The sequence below is a fragment of the Saccopteryx bilineata genome, chromosome 1, assembly GCF_036850765.1.
Source record: "Saccopteryx bilineata isolate mSacBil1 chromosome 1, mSacBil1_pri_phased_curated, whole genome shotgun sequence".
Lineage (NCBI taxonomy): Eukaryota > Metazoa > Chordata > Mammalia > Chiroptera > Emballonuridae > Saccopteryx > Saccopteryx bilineata.
In genome coordinates, this window is record NC_089490.1 from 299997603 (window position 1) to 300018182 (window position 20580).

At 45.0% G+C, this 20580-nt stretch overlaps 1 protein-coding gene across 1 annotated transcript; it reads right to left on the reverse strand.

Annotated features, from left to right (window-relative positions):
* Window positions 1-640: 640 nt before the first annotated feature.
* On the reverse strand, window positions 641-13125 carry PLET1 (placenta expressed transcript 1). Its single transcript, XM_066253625.1, has 4 exons — window positions 12919-13125; window positions 7489-7690; window positions 4634-4695; window positions 641-1540 (listed from the first exon to the last, which is right to left on the reverse strand). The coding sequence occupies exons 1-4, from the start codon at window positions 13100-13102 to the stop codon at window positions 1305-1307; spliced, it is 684 nt and encodes a 227-aa protein (XP_066109722.1). The 5' UTR covers window positions 13103-13125; the 3' UTR covers window positions 641-1304.
* Between the last annotated feature and the right edge of the window lie 7455 nt (window positions 13126-20580).

The following is a 20580-nucleotide window of genomic DNA, read 5'->3' on the forward strand; positions in this document are numbered from 1 at the left end:
GCTAAATGAATAAAGGCTATCACATTTTGACATTTTAAGAAAATCTGTCAGGTCACTGGCTGACCACTGTGTTAACAGAAAAGAACTTCAGTGACCACACCACAAGAATGCTGTCTTTGCAAAAGTCATGTACAAAAGTTGCTTAAACAAAGGGTCACTCAACAAGCAATGGCAGCTCACCGTGGAGAGAAGCGGGAGTCTGATCTGCCTTCTGAGTTACCGCCTTGTAATATTCAAAATGTCTAATTTTCAGAACCATAGAAGACCTAAAAACTAGGAATGCACAGCCTATTAAAGGAAAAAGTAGAAGTGGACAGAGGCTGCCCTGAGGAAGGCCAGCCACTGGATGCCGGCACCCCAGAGCTTAGCGTAGTTATGAAAAGAGAACTTGGTTGATTATTACATACTGGAAATACTACGCTTTCTTTGGGTTTTACATTGTATTATGAGTATTATAAACATTTTGCCCATTTCTTCTAGTGGAAAACATCATTAGGGGAAAATAACCAGTTTGCACTTGAGGAATATTAAAATTGAGAAAATTTTACCTGTAGATTTGGCTTTAAAAGTGTACACACTCTCATCATTCTACTAATATTTCAATGCTCACAGAAATAAAGTAAATTAGATCTTCTCTGCATTTTAAGTTACTCACTTATTGAAGATATTTGCATTTAACACATTATTCTTGTTTGAAATCTAGTTTATTTGGTATGACAGAAAATAACACCATTATGCCATAATCTTCCCAATACTTGCTGCTCAAACATGGTGCATTCCTATTTCTTGCCCTTCAAATGCTGCTGGTGTTGCTAGTAGCATGAGGGCTGTTTCTCCTTAGCTTGTTGAGTCATACGAGTCATGGAAACTCTGTGTAACACAAGTGGTTTGGTCAAAAATCTGAGAGCATTTTGAGTGAGGAACGATTTTTTCCCACAGAGACTCGTGGACACACAGGACTCATTTGACAATGAATAAAAGTTTGGATTGGCTATAGAACTGGCCATCAGCATGTTAAATCAGAGCCAGAACTCCAGGTTACACCAGACCAGGTCTAAGTAGTTACAAACAGCCCGATTTTTGTCCTGAAAAGATCCTGTTGAACATCTGTGTGGCCCAAGCCCACCAGTGAGTGGATCAACCAAGTCTCCTTTTCGGTCCAAAGTGGTGGCAGTAGAGTTGTCAGTAGAGCTGTACATCTGAGAACATAAGAGCTTCATTCACTCACATGACGGAGCCCTGACTTGAGATTGGACGGAGAGGGACGCAGCAGAGGCAGGAACAGCAGCTCTCCTAGCTTTCTGCTAGAAGAGGAGTTTGCTGGTGAGGAAGATGAGCAGGATCGGAATAGTGTCTGTGATGGGGCCAAGGAAGATTCTGTTGCCCAAGCTTCTGGTTACGGTTAGAGTTGAAGTTGCAGTTAGGACTTGGGGTGTGGTTAGGATTCGTGGTGTGGTTAGGACTCGAGTTGTGGTTGGGATTCGGGTTGTGGTTGGCCTGGACTTGGAGACTGTGGAGGGTAATGTGCTTATGATCATTGCTAAGGAAAAAAAGCAAAACAGAATGACTGAATAAATAAATAAATAAATAAATAAACAAACAAATGGCATCAGAAACTCTGTTGGGTGGTAAGTGGGCACTAGAGACATGAAGCTAATCTGATGGAACATGTAGACGCAGATTTAAGGGTGAGTTTACCAGGTGCAGGCCCTGGGCCCCGACTTCTGCAGGGCCTTGCAAAACCCCAACTTTATCCTTTTTTCTAATGACATCAAGTTTGGTTTCATATGTGCAATTTTAACATTAATAGTACATAATATTTTTTATTTATTTGAAAATATGGTCACCATGTATTTTTATTTTCCTTCTCTCTCTCTCTCTCTCTTTTTTTTAAGGGACCCAATGTTTTTTTCTTCATCTGGGGCCTCAACCAACCTTAATTCGCCTCTGGGAACATGAACCAGAGTCCATGAGCAAAATTCAATAAGCACTTCTCAAGGGCCAAGTGTGTACAGAGGAGGGGAAACCTATGGGGTAAAGAATGTCAAGGAGAAAGTAAGAACGCTATCTACCCTTAAGTCTACAGTCCTACAGGAGAAGGAATTTATTCTTAGTTTATATAACTACTGAATTTGTTGTGGGTTGTTAGCCCTCAAGTGTTCTTACGACCATATTTCCACATGAATAAGACGCACCGTTTTTCGAAAAATTTGGATCTAAAAACTGGGTGCGTCCTATACAGTGGTTGTAGATTTTTTTACTTGGCATTTCCTGCTCTTTTGCACTTATTTTTGTGGTCATTGTTGAAGACAGTGATCGTCATCAGACACAGATGAGGACAAGCTAATGAATGGGAGTTTTGACAGTGGTTGTATGAATTTTATGATGAATAAAACTTGAATTCAATAACTTTATATAATACTTTTTTCAAATTTCAGGCCCCAAAATTAAGGTGCGTCTTATACATAGAAGCATCTTATACATGGGGAAATACATTTTTTTGTTTGTTTGTTTTAAGAGGAGGGGGGGGAAGAGAGAAAGATGAGAAGCATCAACCAGTAATTGCATCACTTTTTTACTGATTTCTTTCTCATACGTGCCTTGACTGGGGTGCTATGCTGAGCCAGTGACCACTCGCTCAAGCCAGCAACCCTGGGGTTCGAGCCAGTGACCTTTGGGTTCAAGCCAGTGACCACAGAGTCATGTCTATATCCTATGCTCAAGCCAGCAACCCTGTGCTCAAGCTGTTGCATCCTCACTTGAACCTTGGACCTCAGTGTCCCAGGCTGACGCTTTATCTACTGCACCACCACTTGGTCAGGCAAGTGTCCTTACTGTTGTATTAGAGCCACCAATGCAGATATGATCCACAATGGCACAATTTTATTTCTTGTCTCTAATATCAGAGGTTGCAGGTGAAGCTTGTAAGAACCAGTGGCCATCAAGACCTGAGGACAGCTACTCCTGCTTTAAGTAAATGGGAAGAATCCCTGTCCAAGCCCCTGAATCTCTTTCTGTGGTTTCTGAGGCATGGTTCATCTTCCCATGCCCGGACCAACCACACATTGGTTTCCTGAGGTTGCCTTGCTGAGAAGCAGAGAAATTCAGGCCTATAGCCTGAGAGGTGGGTGGGATGTCTGATCCTGGTAAACTGGAGTTGGCAATGATCCCTCTGAGGGTCTGAGTGGACCAGAGAGGGGACTGTGAAGAAGCAGAGAAATGTACAGTGGTTTCCAGGAGAGTGTCTGTTGTCTGTGACATTGTCTTATCTCATTTAGCATTTTCCCAGGGCAAGTGTTTCTCTGGCATCTTGAAGCCAGGACATCTGACATAACCACTTTACGTTTTTATCTTTTTCTACTGTTTGGTTTTATTAGCCTGGAGCTAAGGATTCCTGACTATAAGCAAACCTTTTCTTCCCTTTCTTAGCACTTCCCTTTCGTGGCCATTTTGAAACTGTCCTTGACAAAGAAAAATAGTGTTCAGTCGTTTCTCAGAGGGGAAGCAGCCAAGGAGATAGTTCAGGCACTCTCATAATACTTTCACTGGGCACAATCACCTTAAAATTTGTTTTTGATGACAGGTGTCCTTTTGACCATATTTGCAGGGAACTGGCCACATAGCAGACACATTTCAGTAGGGCTCCTGAGGGGGACTGATTTCTGGACATTGAGAAAGACTCATCTTTCTTGTTTTTGTTTGAACTTTGTTTTTAAAAACTTCACTAAAAAAAAAAAAGGTGCAAAAAGTGTTAAGATGTGAAACTTGAGTCCTAGCCTTTCCATCAACTTTCTGTGCAGCCTTAGGCAAATTACCTGTATTTTCTGAGCCTCAATTTCTTGAATTTGTTTTAGCTCCCTAGAGCGAGGTGAGAGAAAAGGGGACAGACAGGAGAGGAAGGGCAGGCATGTGAAAGGCCAGTGGAAAATCCTGGTGGCTGTGGTGGTGGCCAAAGGCCATTCTAAGAACGAATAAAGTGTTGGGCAGTTCTCTGCTATCAACCCTTTGTGCAAATCTGCCCACTCGCCTCAGTCTGCTATCTGCCTGACCTGCACAGTGGATAGAGTGTCAACCTGGAATGCTGAATTCACAGGTTCAAAACCCCAGGCTTGCCTGGTCAAGGCATGTATGGGAGTTGAGGCTTCCTGCTCCTCCCCCCTTCTCTCTCTCTCTCTCTCTCTCTCTCTCTCTTTTTCTCTCTCTCTCCTCTCCCACTTCCTCTCTCTGTCTTTTAAAATAAATAAATGAATAATAATAATAAAAACAGTCTGCTATCCTTTTGAAGGTGCTGTGTGTGAGGGAAGTCTTGGTGGACATTGCCGAAGGAGCTGACTTTCCTGCTGGTGTCTCTGTGGCACTAAATAGAAACGGCTTCTGAGAAGCAGGACTCTGTAGCCACAGGTGCCTGTGAGAATATAAGCCCCAGGGCACGGGCAGAATCTTGGGGATGACTTTCTACGGGCGTAGATTAAGGGGTGGAACTAGTTTTACTGGGTCTCAAGGTTCTTTCAGAGGCTTGGTGGATGTCTGGGTAATGCAGGGTCAGGAAGACTTTTTCTAAGGCACCCACAAAGTAACTTCCAGAGTGATGGAGTTCACTGTCAGATACATACCGTGCTGCAGAGGAACTTACCTTGGTTTTTCAGTTTCAGGTAAGAAAATGTAGCCTCGTTGTAGGGATTGAGAGCGAAGGCTCTGTGGAGGTAAATCAGTGACAGAGGATGTGAGGGCCTCAGCTGTGGACTTCACACACTCAGCTCACATTTCTGCCTTCCTAGGGGCCCCGCCTCTTAATTCCATCTGTGCTTACTTTCTCTACCGCACAATTAGCAGATCCTTAAATACTGGTCTGCTCTACATTGTCTTAACTAAGATCCTAACTGTGATGTTGCTCCACAGAAGATCATGTCCATCCCCCACCCAACCAGGTTCACCACCCTGAACTCCTCACAGGCTGGTGCATACTGGGGCCTTTGTTCGAGTCAGTCCCTCTGCCTGTAGTGTCTGTCTGGACCTTGCCTGCTACAGACTTCTCAGTTACCCTGTGAAGGCATTTTTTTCTGAGTCCATAACCCAGACAGATCTTTATCAAGTAGACACATCTTGCTATGAGCACCCCCTGAAGGGCAGCTACTTGATGGCCGCTTCTGTGGTCAACAATCACTGATGCATAGTAGCTGCTTAATGTTCATTAAATGCTCCGTAGAGGTTGGCCTGTCCTTATATTAGTAGGGTCCGTTATTATATCAGCCTCTTGTTCATCCATTCAACAAATAATTAATGAGGGTGCACAACATGCAGAGTGTTGTGCTTGGTGCTGAGGGGATGGTGGTGAAACAGACAGGTGTGGTTTTACCCTGTGGCACTTACAGTCCTTTCAGAGAGACAGGTTTTAAATGAATCATCAGCTGACGAATTCAGTAACTGATCCCAGTGCTGATATGTGTTGACAAGCAGTGGAGCCCGGGGGAGGGGACGCAGGGATCTGGAGCTTATCTGGGAGTTAGGGAATACGCCGTTGTCATTTCTGCACAGGCCTCGCCTCATCGAGCCTCACTGTGAAGTGCATGGCCAGGGGCCTCTGTTCACTTCGCTTTGTGCCCTACCCAGCACAACGGGGTTCCCTGCTTTCTGCGTCATGTGTGCTGGCTGGCTGATGAAGGCCGTGCATGGACATTGCAAACAAGAGAGGAAGCCAGTGCATCCTAGTGGGGCATGGGCTCGGGAGGCCCTGGAGACCACACTGTCAGTGGGGACGTGCTGTTTCTATTGCAGATCGTCACTGCTTGGTGTCTTGTTGTTGCATGGAGGGTGGAGGCTTGAATGAGGACAGGTGGAAGGAGAGCCGTTGCTCTCCTTTAGCCTTGGCGGGCTTCTGGGAGACGGCTCTGACTGTGAGGCTGGACTGTAGCAGCTCCTTTGGAGTTCACCCTTTCACGTCGCTCTGCGGGGGCCAGTAGGGCCCAAGCAGGCCCTGGGCATGGCAGGCGCAGGTGGATGGCTTGACAGCATCCTCACCACCATTGTTCACAAAGACTAGGTGGTGTTCACAGCGGACGTGGCCTGAGGGTTGGACTGGTTCTTTCCGCGCGAAATGGCAGTCCAAAACTGTAAGCATCTCTCAACATTGGGTTTTCTAGGGTGAACTTGGTAACAGATCCCTAGCTGGGAGGCAGGTATTTTGTTAAAGTGTAATGTGTGAGCCCCAGCTGGGGTCACCTCAGAATGAGAGTGTGTCCCATTGGTGCGACACTAGGAAATAGTCATTGCACAGTCATCACACTTTCGGTTAGCAAGCCGCCTCCAAAATGAATCTGTTTTTTTTTTTTTTTTTTTTAAAATGATTCTTCAGTTTGAACATAGAGAATTTGAAGCAAACAGGGTGCCTGGTGTCAAAGATTCTTTGCTTGACCCAACTTGAGTCAGTCTCTGGAACCTGCTCCCAAGCCCATCTGTGCGCTTGCTTGAAAATCCAGTTTCAGAAGAACCCTGCTAAGTCAGTTTAGCAAGAACCTCTTATGCCTAATATCTGATAACCCTTAGCATCTGATTGAGTACCTCATTTCCTGCCATCCCCGGGTAATATTTGATCACCTTGGCCTGCCTTGCGCAGTGATCCTGTTCGGTTAGTTGAGCCAAAGTTCCCCTTACAGGCCTTGCTATTTCCTTTTAGTAATTTTCATTCACTGACCCCCACCCTGCTCCTGGGCTATAGATTTCCACTTGCCCATTTTGTAGTCACAGTGGAGCCTGGTTTTAGACTGAGGTCCCTTTTCTCCTATTGCAGTGGTCCTGAATAAAATCTTTACTCTATGTACATATGTTTTATTAAGTGTGTCTATATGTATCTATTCATTCTGCCTTAACCACTGTCTTGCTCTGGTGTTTTTTTTTTTTTTTTAAGAATGAGAGGAGGGCAGGCAGAAACAGATTTCTGCATGTGCTCAGGCCAGGATCCACCAGGTAAGCTCATAGTAGGGGATGCTCTGCCCATCTGGGGCATTGCTTCGCTGCTTAACAACCGAGCTCTTCTTAGTGTCTGAGGCGGAGGCTATGGAGCCAACCTCAGTGCTTGGGGTCAAGTTGCTCCAATGGAGCCATGGCTGCAGGAGGGGAAGAGAGATAGAGAGAAAGAGAGAGATTCATGAAAGGTGGAGGGATAAGAAGAAGATGGGTGCTTTTTCTGTTTGCCCTGACCAGGTATTGAACCTGGGACATCCACACACCAGGCTAATACTCTACCACTGAACTGAATGGCCAGGGCCACTCTGGTTGTCTTTAACACCAGTTCTTTCTTTTCATGTTGTGCGTACCTGGTGTGTGTGTCTGTGTGTGTAAAGGATGGTGAGTCAGGAAAGGGGTAAAAGTACTGAATTTTCCACATTGTGTCTGGATTGTATTTTGAGCCCTCCAAAATCATGGAAAACTGCATATACCCAGGACGAAATCGTTAAAGCCAAAGCAAACCACATGTGGGTAGGTTCTTACTGTATCTCGACTGTGGTTACATTCACTGAAGAAGGAGACCTCCATCTGGCCATGAAGAGCCCATCCTGCGAGTCCCTTGTGTGATACAGGACACTGCTGTTGCAGCTACGGTCTGGGTGAAGCCAGAGGCCCACAGAGTTGTTGTTCATGTCCAGTGCTCGCAGGACCACAGAGTTGATGTTGTTATTCACGGGAACTGAGACTAGGAAGACATGACAAGGACAATCAGCCATCTACATAGTAAGACGAAGGATGCAGGTCATGAAAATCAAAATTAACTGTAAAAAGAGAAAGTTACACATAGCCTGTCCATGTAGGAGGGTCCCATTTTTAATTTTTTTATTTTATATTTTATTTTTTTACAGGGACAGAGAAAGAGTCAGAGAGAGGGATAGATAGGAACAGACAGACAGGAATGGAGAGAGATGAGAAGCATCAATCATCAGTTTTTTTGTTACAACACCTTAGTTGTTCATTGATTGCTTTCTCATATGTGCCTTGACCTCGGGCCTTCAGCAGACTGAGTAACCCCTTGCTTGAGCCAGCGACCTTGGGTCCAAGCTGGTGAGCTTTTTGCTCAAACCAGATGAGCCCACGCTCAAGCTGGTGACCTTGGGGTCTCTAATCTGGGTCCTTCCGCATCCCAGTCCCTAACCTGGGTACTTCCGCATCCCAGTCCGATGTTGTATCCACTGAGCCACTGCCTGGTCAGGGGTAGGAGGGCCCCATTTTTGTAAAAGAAGTTGAGAAAAGTCTGGGAGGAAAGCCATCAGGATGCAAACCCCTGTGATTTCTCAGTAGTGGGATTGCAGACAATTTTTTATGTTCTTCCCAGTGCTTTTCTGTTTTCTAAACTTCCTGCAGTAACAGGTAGACGGGAGAACTGTGCTCTGGCCCTGGGTTTGCTGCATCCCTGAGGGGAGACTTGGGCTGGCCCTTATCCTCCTCCGTCAGGTGAGGGTGATAAATGACTCTGGCCATCTTTCATGGGGAAGGGGGAGGGATGTGGGGAGAGTCGAGATTGATGCTTGTGACAGGGTCCACTGGGCCTCCTGAGAAGTGTTTCCTGAAAATTGGGAATGTTGTTGTCAAGTTGAAGCAAAGCCCATTTCCTAGTCCTAGAAGTGAAAGCTCTTGCTCTCTGTTGAGGATATGGGAGGGGAAGTCCCCTTTACTTGTATAGGCAAGAGGGATGTGACCTGCCTGCCTTTTTCCTGAATCCTCAGCTGTTAAGGGCACTCGCTATACAACGTTGGACACACAACTTTTTAAATCCATCAGTTAGTAGTTACTTACTACCCTCCAGGTGTCCAGCACTGGGCGGGCCAGATACTGACACAGGTGAAACCGCCATCTGTACTTGAGCCATAATGGGATAAGTGAGGATGTGGGAGGAGGCGTCTCTGGGTCCCTGGGGCTCTAGTCCAGGTACTGGTCCAATGACCCCTTTGGGTTTCCTAACTTTCTCCACTCAGGTGAGTCTCTCCTGACCTCGCCCAGCAGGCACTCACAGGAGCCACCACTGACACTTGTTAATTCCACTTGCTAATTTCAGCATTCTGATGTGCAATGATAGAATTTCAAGAGACTTGTCTTAGAAGATCCCTCCGAAGGAAGTCCTCATGCTCAGGTGTTTTCCAGGGCATGTTCAAACAGCCAACGTTCCTCCAAGGACTTCTCTTTCACAAAGCAAAGAAAATCGATCGTGTAGCACAATGGGGTCTGACAGTCCTGGTTCTCAATTCTGGCTCTAACACATTTCTCCTCTCAGCCTCGGTTTCCTCATTTTTTGTCATTCATCCCACAAATATTTATAGAATGCTCACTTTGCATCAGGCCTGATTCTAGGCCTGGAGATAGTGACATCATCCTTCATGATACGGAGATCATGATACTTTATCTTGAAAGGTTCCTGGGAGGAGTAAAGAGAACAATGCGAAGACTTTGATACGTGGTGGGTGTTGGATAAATTGCAGGTGTTCTTACTGGTAGCACAAAACACTTCTCTGTTCTAGTATTTGCTATTGACAATTAAGGTGAGTGGAGCCAGATCCTGCAGGCCCTGACTAGCTCGGCCCAAAGCCTGACATTTGTCCTAAATGTGCGTGACGGTGTAGTGTGCTGGGGCAAGTGATGGTGTCATCCAGGTGATCACCAGGTCTGTCAGCTGTCCGGTGGTTACACTCTTGCCTCTGTCTGCCTTTTGCTTTCCCACTCTCTCGCTCACACCCTCAGTTTTCTCCTGGGCATCTGGGTTTCTGCTCTCCATGTTCTTCTCTTTAAGGCTGTGGCCAGATTAGACTTCCACACACAACACTCTCACCAGGAGACAGTCCTCTCCCAACCCGTCCTAGGGCCCTTCTTCCTAGAGCATCCGTGCATGTCTGCTTCTGCCCTGTCTGCGCGGCACCCGGCACTGGCTCTGCCGCGTGCGCTCAGGCCCGCTCTGGGAAGCCAGGCTTCTCCAGCCCTGTAGACACCCTGCGCCACGCGCATCACACCTGTGCCACCTGTGCTACCTGCATCACACCTGTGCCACCTGTGCTATCTGCATCACACCTGTGCCACCTGTGCCACCTGCATCACACCTGTGCCACCTGCACCACCTGCATCACACCTGTGCCACCTGTGCCACGCGCATCACACCTGTGCCACCTGCGCCACCTGCATCACACCTGTGCCACCTGCACCACCTGCATCACACCTGTGCCACCTGCATCACACCTGTGCCACCTGCATCACACCTGTGCCACGCGCATCACACCTGTGCCACCTGCGCCACCTGCATCACACCTGTGCCACCTGCACCACCTGCATCACACCTGTGCCACCTGCATCACACCTGTGCCACCTGCGCCACGCGCATCACACCTGTGCCACCTGCGCTGGCCTTTGCTCATGGCTGCGGTCAGTGCAGTGTCCTTACCTGTGTTCACCATGCACTGCACCCTCGTTTACTCTCTGCATCCTACCTGTTACATCTCACCTCTGGGCCCATTCAGCCTGCTTTCTCTCTCACTCCTGAAATGTTGACCTTTGTTACTTTGGAGTCGAGCGCTTAATCCCATTATGGCTCAAGTACAGATGGCGGTTTCACCTGTGTCAGTATCTGGCCCGCCCAGTGCTGGACACCTGGAGGGTAGTAAGTAACTACTAATTGATGGATTTAAAAAGTTGTGTGTCCAATGTTGTATAGGGAGTGCCCTTAACAGCTGAGGATTCAGGAAAAAGGCAGGCAGGTCACATCCCTCTTGTCTATACAAGTAAAAAATTGGAGGCCGATGCTTAACTAGTACAGTCTTAACATAAACAATACTGCATTGTCAGTTTTTTTCAGGGATATGAAGACCCTGGGCACTAGCTTTAAGATGTTGCCTGAGCTGCAGTTGTGTCTTGGGACCTGCCAAGCCATTTATACATGACTTACCAATGTGGGCACAAATCCTGAAATTTAGAGAATTTCAAAATCAAAATAAGGAGGAGAAGAAGTTGGCCTGGGTGGGCATTTACTCCATCTCCCTAAGTCCAGTGCCCCAGCCAGCTGTGTCCAGTGGTGGCACTCCACAAGGAAGTCATGTAGACTGTTGTGTAACCCCAGGTGTGGCGCCTGGCACTTCACACCTCTGTGGGCAGAGGTGTGACTCAACTGGAATCATTCTTACAGTCAGTGCATCACAGAGCGGATGCACGCTGAGATGAAGTTGGAGCTGGTACACTGCAGGCAGTCAGCATTCAGCGCACCCCGGTTCCTGCCTCCTTCCCCTCTCCCTCTGCTCACCACAGCCTCTGTCAGTGCAGTGACTTCCCTTCTACCCAGTGCATTCCTTTTCAAGGGTCTTACCCTTGTAAGGCGTCCTACTGATCATGTTTTAATTCTTCTTTCTTCTCTCCCTACTTTCAGAAGACTCATAATCCCTTCCCCCCCAAATCCTTCACAAGTTAGGTTTCTGTTTCTTCTATTTCAACAACAACACGCTTCACCTTGTGAGATGTTATCTTAAGTCAGAGATCTATAATCTCTCTTGCAGGAGTCCCCCTGGCCGGTTTCACAGTTCCTTCTCAGTATACAAGGTCACACATATGCCCTCCTTGTCTTCACCTTGAGTTACTAGATTATCCTCCCTGCCCTGTAGGACAGGATCCACTGCCTGAGCGAGTAGGACACAGTTAGCCTTATCACAGCTGAAGTATTTAGTTACAATCCCCATGAAATAAATAGAAAAAAGTTCAAGTTGGCATGGCTGTGTGAAGGCAGGCTGTGGTTGTTTTCCTGCCGACGTCTGGAACCTGTAGACCATGGGTGTGGGTGTCACCCTGATGGCACCTGCAGAATTGGGTTGGAGGTCCAGGAGAGGCAGGATAACATAGTAGATTAGGAGACAGGCTCTGAAGCTGGGCAGCCTGGCTGAACAAAGCTGGACTGCTATTTAGATTCAAATATTAACATTGTTACTAGTGATCTTGGGTAAAACTTTAACCTATTTGTGGCTCAGTCCCCATCTGTAAAATGGGAAGATAATAACATTGACCCTTAGAACAGTACCTAGCACATAGTAAGAAGTATCAGCTCTTATTACTGTAATTGAGAGGCATATGAGGGCAAAGTCTCTGACATGGGTGCTCAGGTTCTTATCCGAGCTCCACCATTTGAGCAGCTCTGTGACAGGAACAAGTCGCCAGCATGTCCACCTCTGTTTTCTTGTCTGCGAAATGGGAATGGCAGCGCTCACTGCCTAAGAGGTTGTGACGAGGGCTAAATGAATTATTGCATATAAGCCACCATTATTCAGTGTTGTTATGAAAGTAATTAGAAAGCACTTGCCTTGACCTGTAGGTGTAAATGATCCCCAAAGGGAAATTTATAAAGTATTACGAGGCACCTCTAAGAGAAGCGCTGGATTAGGAATGAAAAGAAAAAGATTGAAGATCTAGTTCTGTCCCTCATGAGCAGTAAGACCCTGAGCAAGTCATTTAATCTCTCTCAGCTTCTGGCTCTTCCTATACATAGAAGGTGGGACAGTAATACGTTCCCTGTTCAGTGAACTAGATTTTTCACTTGTGGACTAAATGCAAACAGTACTTCTGTGAGTTGTGCAACGTACAGTCATCCACAGTGGCATGGTGTTATCACAGAGTATGTGAAAAGATTACAAACTGTGGGGCAATTCTTATCCCTTAAAATAATAAACATGGTGATTTTGAGTCGGGGCCTGCCATGGGTTTGTGCTAGCCAGGGCTCTGTAGGCACAGGGAGCATACAAAAATATTCCTACCCAACCCACTCTCTCACACATTCTCATTCTTTTTATCCCCGCTTCCCATCCAGGTCAAAAGCGCACATTTGAGTCACTGAGAGCAGAGATTGGGAGTTATGTTCTGCATGCAATCCCCGTAGAGAAGGAAGACACAGAGAGAAGGGCTTCTACTCACTTGTGTAGTTTGTGCTGCTCTCATAGATGGCTGGATGGGCCCTGATGCCTCTGCCAATGGTGGGGAAGACTGAGCTGAAGAACATGCAGCTGTCACTGTCCTGTGCCGCGCTGGCAGGAGTCAACAGCAGTCCAAGACACAGAAGCAATCCCAGGGACAGCAGTGTGGAAGCAAGGGCTGCCATGGTCTCAGTGTTTAGAGACGTCTGGGCCTGGAGCAGGGTGAGACGTCACCTATTTATATGCTTTGAGGCTGGAGTTTCTAGGTGAGGTCATGCATGCAAATTCACCTCCAACTTGCTCCCTAAAATGCACTGGCTTGCGAAGTTTGTCACGGTGATCCTTTATCAATTCCAGTTTTTCTCAAGAAAGGGATTGGTCATGGATTTATTGTGCATCTCATTTACTTTGGTACCTGCTATCTGAAGAAAGCAGTTAAGAAAGGTTTAATGCTGGTGAAGTGAAAATAGGGGTTGAATCATCATCACAAACCTGGCTCATTTCAAAGCTCCACTGTTCTCCCTGTAGGAAACTCGAAGATAAAAACCCTCTTTTTGCCCTGGCCGGTTGGCTCAGTGGTAGAGCGTCGGCCTGGTGCGCAGAAGTCCTGGGTTCGATTCCCGGACAAGGCACACAGGAGAAGCGCCCATCTGCTTCTCCACCCCTCCCCCTCTCTTTCCTCTCTGTCTCTCTCTTCCCCTCCCGCAGCCAAGGCTCCAGTGGAGCAAAGATGGCCCGGGCACTGGGGATGGCTCCTTGGCCTCTGCCCCGGGCGCTGGGGATGGCTCTGGTCTGACAGAGCAACCCCCCGGGGGGGCAGAGCTTCGTCCCCTGGTGGGCGTGCCGGGTGGATCCCGGTCGGGCGCATGCAGGAGTCTGTCTGACTGTCTCTCCCCATTTGTAGCTTCAGAAAAATACAAACAAACAAACAAACAAACAAACAAAACCCTCTTTTTTTGGAGTACTCCATATCCATTTTCGACTCTCCATAGTCAAACACATCTCTAATTCTTGTGTATTTTGTGACTAGCACAGGAGTAAACACACTGTGCTTCTGGTTTTATTTACTTATTTGGAAAGAAACAGCTTGGGTCCATCTTGCTCCTGACACTTTCCTCCGTAGCACTATAGAACAAGGAAACTATTAAAAAAATCAGAAAACATATTTTTCCATATTTCTCCTCTGACTGCAGGAGAAAGGAGGGAGGAAACATTCTACTATGTGAGTAGAAAGAAAACAAAACATGCAGAACTGAATCGAGGTGATATTTATAATCATTTTTTAAGAGAAGCACTTACAGAACAGTGGAGAACCTCTGAAAAATTTAGCCCTCTAGAACAGCAATGAGAACATGAACAAAACGGACAGAAATCAGCTTTTTATGAACTCTAGACATTAACCAAAGCTAGCAACAATCTGGGGAAAATTTGTTTAAGAAGAATGACTGAATCCCATTAAGCACACTATTATGGCATTTTAATTGGCCCTATTTCCACCCCCCCACCCCCCCCATCATATCTCTGCAGTAGCCTTAGAAACCAGCAGTCTAGCCAGGATAGTAGTGATGAAAACCAGCAGACTAACAAAGCCAACGGGAGTGGACAGAATAGGTTTTGAGCTCTCCATGAAAACCACATCCTCACAGAATTGTCACTATGTGACCAGTCGGAAATGTCCCATAAACTTGCAACCTCAGGGCTTGTCTTATTTGACCTGACTCAGAATGTTCTCCGTGCAAACAGCCTTCTTGCTAGGGTATTTGTTAAAAATAAAGAATGGGATTTTTAAAAATCTTGCAGCTTCCAGAGGCAGTGGTTTCAATTGGGACTAAGAAGAGCTGAGTAAGAAAAGTAAAAAACAACAACATAAAATGTTGTTGGGGTCTTTGAAAAGCTTTGACAAATTTCTGGGACTCTAGAAGGTCATGTGCACATACCAGCTCTGCAAATGCCCAGGAAGGACCCAAGAAAGTCCTAATCTCTCCTTTCAGGCTTTGTGAGAGCAGGAAAATAAGGCTAAGGCAGAGTCATAAACTGCCTCTCTGATCAGGGAATGCATGCTCTAAAACACACACACAGAGAAATTCAGCAAAGGTTGGGAGACATAGTGGTTCAAGGCACTTAAAGACCTTTCTGTCTATTTATTAAATGACTACTAGGCTAACTGAGCAGAGGCTTCAGTGGCCATACATGATAAAAAATACAGGTTTCCTAGAATTAATTCAGAAAAGTCACTAAACACACCACAGCAGCAGCAGGAACAGCAGCAGCAGCAACAATAGTAACAACCAGTGAGAATGGCAACAAACCCAGGGAGGGAGTCTGCAGTCTAGAATGGCCACATTAATTATGTTTTTTAAATGTTTAGTTTTCAACAAAATAATCACAAGACATTCCAAAAAAATAAGAACATATGGTCCACACACAGGAAGGAAGTCCCAACCAATAGAGGAACTCCCCTGAGGAAGCCTAGATGCTGGACTTACTAGACAAAGACATTAACTCAACTATTATAAATATCTTCAAAGAATAAATGAAACCATGTCTAAAGATTGAAATGAAAATATATGAATGTCTTTCCAAATAAAGCATATTAATGAAGAGATAGAGATGAAAAAAGTACCAAAAGAAAATCTGCAGTTGAAAAATATAACTAAAATGGAAAATTCACTAGGAGGATTTAACAAATTTGTTAGAACTGGCAGGAAAAAGTGTCAGTAAACTTGAAGATACTCAGTAAAGACATTAAATAAATTAAACAAAAAGAAATGCAAGACATGTACACTGAAAACTACAAGGAACCCAAAATAGCCAGAATGATCTCAACAAAACAATAGTAACAAAGTTGGAAGACTCACACTTACCAATTTCAAAACTTACCACAAAGCTAAAGTAATCAAGATAGTGTGGAATTGGCATAAAGGTGGACATATAGATCAATGGAATAGAGTTGAGAGCTCAGAAATAAACCCAAACATTTATGATCAATTGATCTTTGACAAGGATGTCAGGATTTGATGAGGGGAAAGAACAGCCTTTTCAACAAATGATGCTGGGGTAACTGGATATCCACATGCAAAAGAATGGAATTAAACCCCCACCTTATACCATGTTCATTCAACATGAACCAAGGATTTAAATCTAAGAATTTAAATTGTAAAACTCTTAGAACAAAACATAGGTATAAGTCTTCATGGCCTTGGATTAGCAATAGTTTAATAGGTATAATGCCTAACACAAAAGCAACCAAAGAAAAAAAAGATAAGTTGAACTTTATCAATACTGAAAGCTTTTATTCTTCAAAAGACACTATCAAGAAAGTGAAGGCAACATAAATAATGGAAAAATATTTGCAAATTTACAAATCATATATTTGATTAGGCCTAGTATCTAGAATACATAAAGAACACTTACAACTTAGCAATAAAAATATAACTATACCAATTTAAAAATGGACAAATGATTTAAATACTTTCTCCAGAGAAGATATACAGATGGCCAATATATACATGAGCATATGTAATATGCTTAACATAATTAGTCATTAGGAAAATGTATATCAAAATTACAAAGAGATACCAATTTACAGCCACTAGAATGGTTATGATGAAAATGACAGATGATGTGTTGGCAAGGATATGGGCAAACTGGGACCCCCATATATAGCTGGTGGGGATGTAACATAATTCAACCCTTTGGAAAACAGTTTGACATTTCTTCAGAAGATTAAACATAGTTACATGAACCAGCAGCTCTACTCCTAGGTATGTACTGAAGAGAATTAAAATCATATGTCCACACAAAAATTGTAAATAAATGTTTATAGGAGAATGATTCATAATAGCCAAGAAGTGAAACAACCCAAATGTTCAACTCCTGAGTGGATAAAAAATGTGTCATTTCTGCAGCATACTTTACCCTCAAAGCCTTGTTTGTGTGCAGTGGTCAGCAGCCTCAGGTTGGTGGGCATTGAGTAAGCTGCCCAAGGGAAGACAGCTTCGGAGGAAAATAACCCTGCTCTACAGCTGGCTGTCACCAAATTCTAGCCTGCTGTCAGTCTGACCAACTGCTTACTGTCTTCACAGATTAAGAGAAATGAGAACAAAATGGCAAGATTTAAAAAAAAAAGAAAGCAAAACATTTATTCAACTTAAAGGCCTGCCTTTTATTCTCACAATACAGCTTTTTGATATTTTTTTTCATAGAAGATTCTTTCTTTTATGAAATTATGGTCATGGTAGATAATAGAGAGTAGACAGCCCCCATCTGTTAATTTTTAAAATGTCCTTACTTGGCAATATGAAAAACTAATACGTTCTCTAGGTCCCAGAAATTCAAAGTCTGGAAGCCAGTGACCCAGGAAGGTTTGCTTTTTCCCGTAATTCCCAGAGATGCCTGTGTGGCTGTGGCCAGAAGCAGGGATGGCTGGTGGGCAAGGGGAGCTGGAACGGTGACTCAGGAAGAGTGGGAGAAGACCCCTTTCTTCTCTCGTGAAAAGGTTGGGTCTTTTAACCTCCTTCTTTCAGTGTTAGAATCCATGGTCTCATTTGACCTGTGGTGGTGCAGTGGATAAAGCGTTGACCTGGAACGCTGAGGTTGCCAGTTCAAAACTCTGGGCTTCCCTGGACAAAGCACATACAGGAAGCAACTACTCTGAGTTGATGCTTCCTGGTTCTCTCCACCCCCTTCTCTCTCCCTTTCCCTCTTCTCTCTAAAGATCAATAAATAAAATGAAAAAAAAATCCATGGTCTGCCTCCCCCAAATGAAAATTGATTCCATTCATTTTTAGACAAATAAAAGTGTTGAAGACAGTTGGTAGTCTGGCCAGAGAGTGGATTGGTAAGTGAGGAAGAGAAATGAGACAAGAGGGAAAGTCAGGGTTCAGGACTTCCCAGTCCCCAATAGAAGAGGAACTAGAAACAGCATCTCAGCAGAGGGAGGAATGTTTGGCTCCCCTCTTCCTGGGGCCAGCCAGCCAGTGGGGGTCCTCCCTACAGAGGAGAGCACCTTCAGTCCTAGCAGGACGAGCTCTGCAGGTGCCGGGGGAGAGCTTAGCAAGCCCAGGCCAGTATCCTCTGGAGAGAGTGGCTCTCCTCAGTTCCTGTTAGCTGCACTTTACCATTTCTTTGGAGGGCATACCATCTTTTTTTTTTTTTTTTTGTGTGTGTGTGTGTGTGTGTGTGATGGAGACAGAAAGAGTCAGAGAGAGGGACAGATAGGGACAGACAGACAGGAAAGGAGAGAGGTGAGAAACATCAATTCCTCGTTGCAGCACCTTAGTTGTCCATTGATTGCTTTCTCATATGTGTATGTGCCTTGACTGGAGGCTACAGCAGAACCAGTACCCCTTGCTCAAGCCAGCGACCTTGGGCTCAAGCTGGTGAACCTTGCTCAAACCAGATGAACCCGCGTTCAAGCTGGTGACCTCGGATTGGCTGTAATCTGCTCTGACCAGAATGTGGTGGAGACACTGCTCCAAGGGCAACGTCATGGAAATGCGCTACTCATGGAATTCCCTGTAAAAGTGTATTGGTTTCCTAATATCCTACCTAATTCTCATAGGTCTTCAGACATCTTGCAGACATACAAGGTATAAAATAAAATGAGAAATTAAGGATATAAGGGAAAAAGAATGGGAAGAATAAGGTAATAGAGGATGGCAGGTTGGTTATTTCAGAAATGTTTGTTGAGGTCCTGGCTAGTTGGCTCAGTGGATGGAGTGTTGTTGGCTGCTGTGCAGATGTCCCAGGTTCAATCCCCGGTCAGGGCACACAGGAAAAGTGCCTATCTGCTTCTCCCCCCTCCCCCCTCCTCTTTCTCTCCCTTTTCCCCTCTAGCAGCCAGGCTTGGTTGGTCTCAGTGTTGGCCTCAGGCACTGAGGATATCTCAATTGATTTAAGCATCAGCCCAAGATGGGGGTTGCTAAGTGGATCCTGGTTAGGGTGCATGTGGGAGTCTGTCTCTCTATTTCTCCTCCTCTCACTTAAAAAAAAAAGAAAAAAAGAAATGTTTGTTTAGTGTGTCTGCAGGTTTGGTACTGCTGTGGGCCTGGGAGAAGGAGACGAACCCTGTCCCACAGGGTCTATGCTGGGCTGTTGCAGTGCACACTTCCAGGGGCGGGCTCATATGCCACAGAGAGGCCACTGAAACGACCCTGAATCCCGCCCAGACCTTTCCCTTTACAGTAGTAACATTCTATCAGCTGAGTCACAGGAATATCCTCTAATCCATTTAATTCCCTTAGATGCTATTCACTTTTGCCTTACTTGTGAACTGTGACCCCCCACCTGTGCCTTTTGTACTGATCTAATATTATGTAACAGTATTTAAATATCATTACTGTATCCCTGGCTGGATGGCTCAGCTGGTTAGAGCTTCATCCCAAAGTGCAGACATTGCCAGTTTGATCCCTGGTCAAGGCACGTACAGGAGCAGATCAATGTTCTTGTCTCACTTTCTCTCTCCTCCTTTCTCTCTTTCTAAAATCAATAAAAACAAACAAACAAATAAATATTATTACTGTATAACACAGCATGTGATCTTCTCTAAAAATAAAGCAAATGACAGTATCTACTCTCCTGAAAGTAAATACGCACTATTTTAGCTGTGTATGCCCATGCACTTTTGTCGCTTATTTGTTATCGAAATGGTAATTTCCAAATTATTTGTAGCACTGTTACCTGAAACTTTGAGAAGCATTGACTTAAGAAATTAAAAGTTTATTCTATGAATATGCCCCTCCATTGAGGATTATCACTTCAAAGATTTTTTAAAAAGCACATGAAAAGTCAATTTTTTCCTTCTTTTCCAAGTGAGAAGAGGGGAGACAGAGAGACAGAAATCCAAATGTGCCCCAACTGGGATCCACCTGGCAACCTCCATCTAGGGTCAATGCTCTGCCCATCTGGGGCCATGCTTGCAACCAGGCTATTTTTAGCACCTGAGATGGAGGCTCCACAGAGTCAATGCACTCGAACCAATTGAGCCATTGCAGTGGGAGGAGAAGAGGGAGAGAGAGAGAGAGAAAACAGGTAGAAGGAGAGGTGGAGAAACAGATGGTTGCTCTGACCTGGAATCAAACCCAGAACATCCGCATGCTGGGCTGGCTGACACTCTACCACTGAGCCAACCAACCAGGACCGAAAAGTCTATTTTTAAATCATCACTGAAATTAAAACATAAAATCTAGCCTGACCAGGTGGTGGCGCAGTGGATAGAGCATCGGACTGGGACACGGAGGACCCAGGTTCGAAACCTCAAGGTCTCTAGCTTGAACACGGAATCATCTGGTTTGAGCAAGGCTCACCAGCTTAGCCCAAGGTCGCTGGCTTGAGCAAGGGGTCACTCAGTCTGCTGTAGCCCCTGGTCAAGGCACATATGAGAAAGCAATCAATGGACAACTAAGGTGCCGCAACAAAGAATTGATGCTTCTCATCTCTCTCCTTTCCTATCTGTCTGTCCCTATTTGTCTCTCTCTCACAAAAAACAAACAAACAAATTTAAAACCTAAAAATTCTAATGAGACTTGTGGATCCTAAGAATACAATGGATTCCATTTGGAGATATACTGACTTATTTAAATTATTTATAAGGTATTAACTACTAATGATTAATATATAATTACTGTATTTTAACAACTGGTATAAATATTACTGTTTAGGC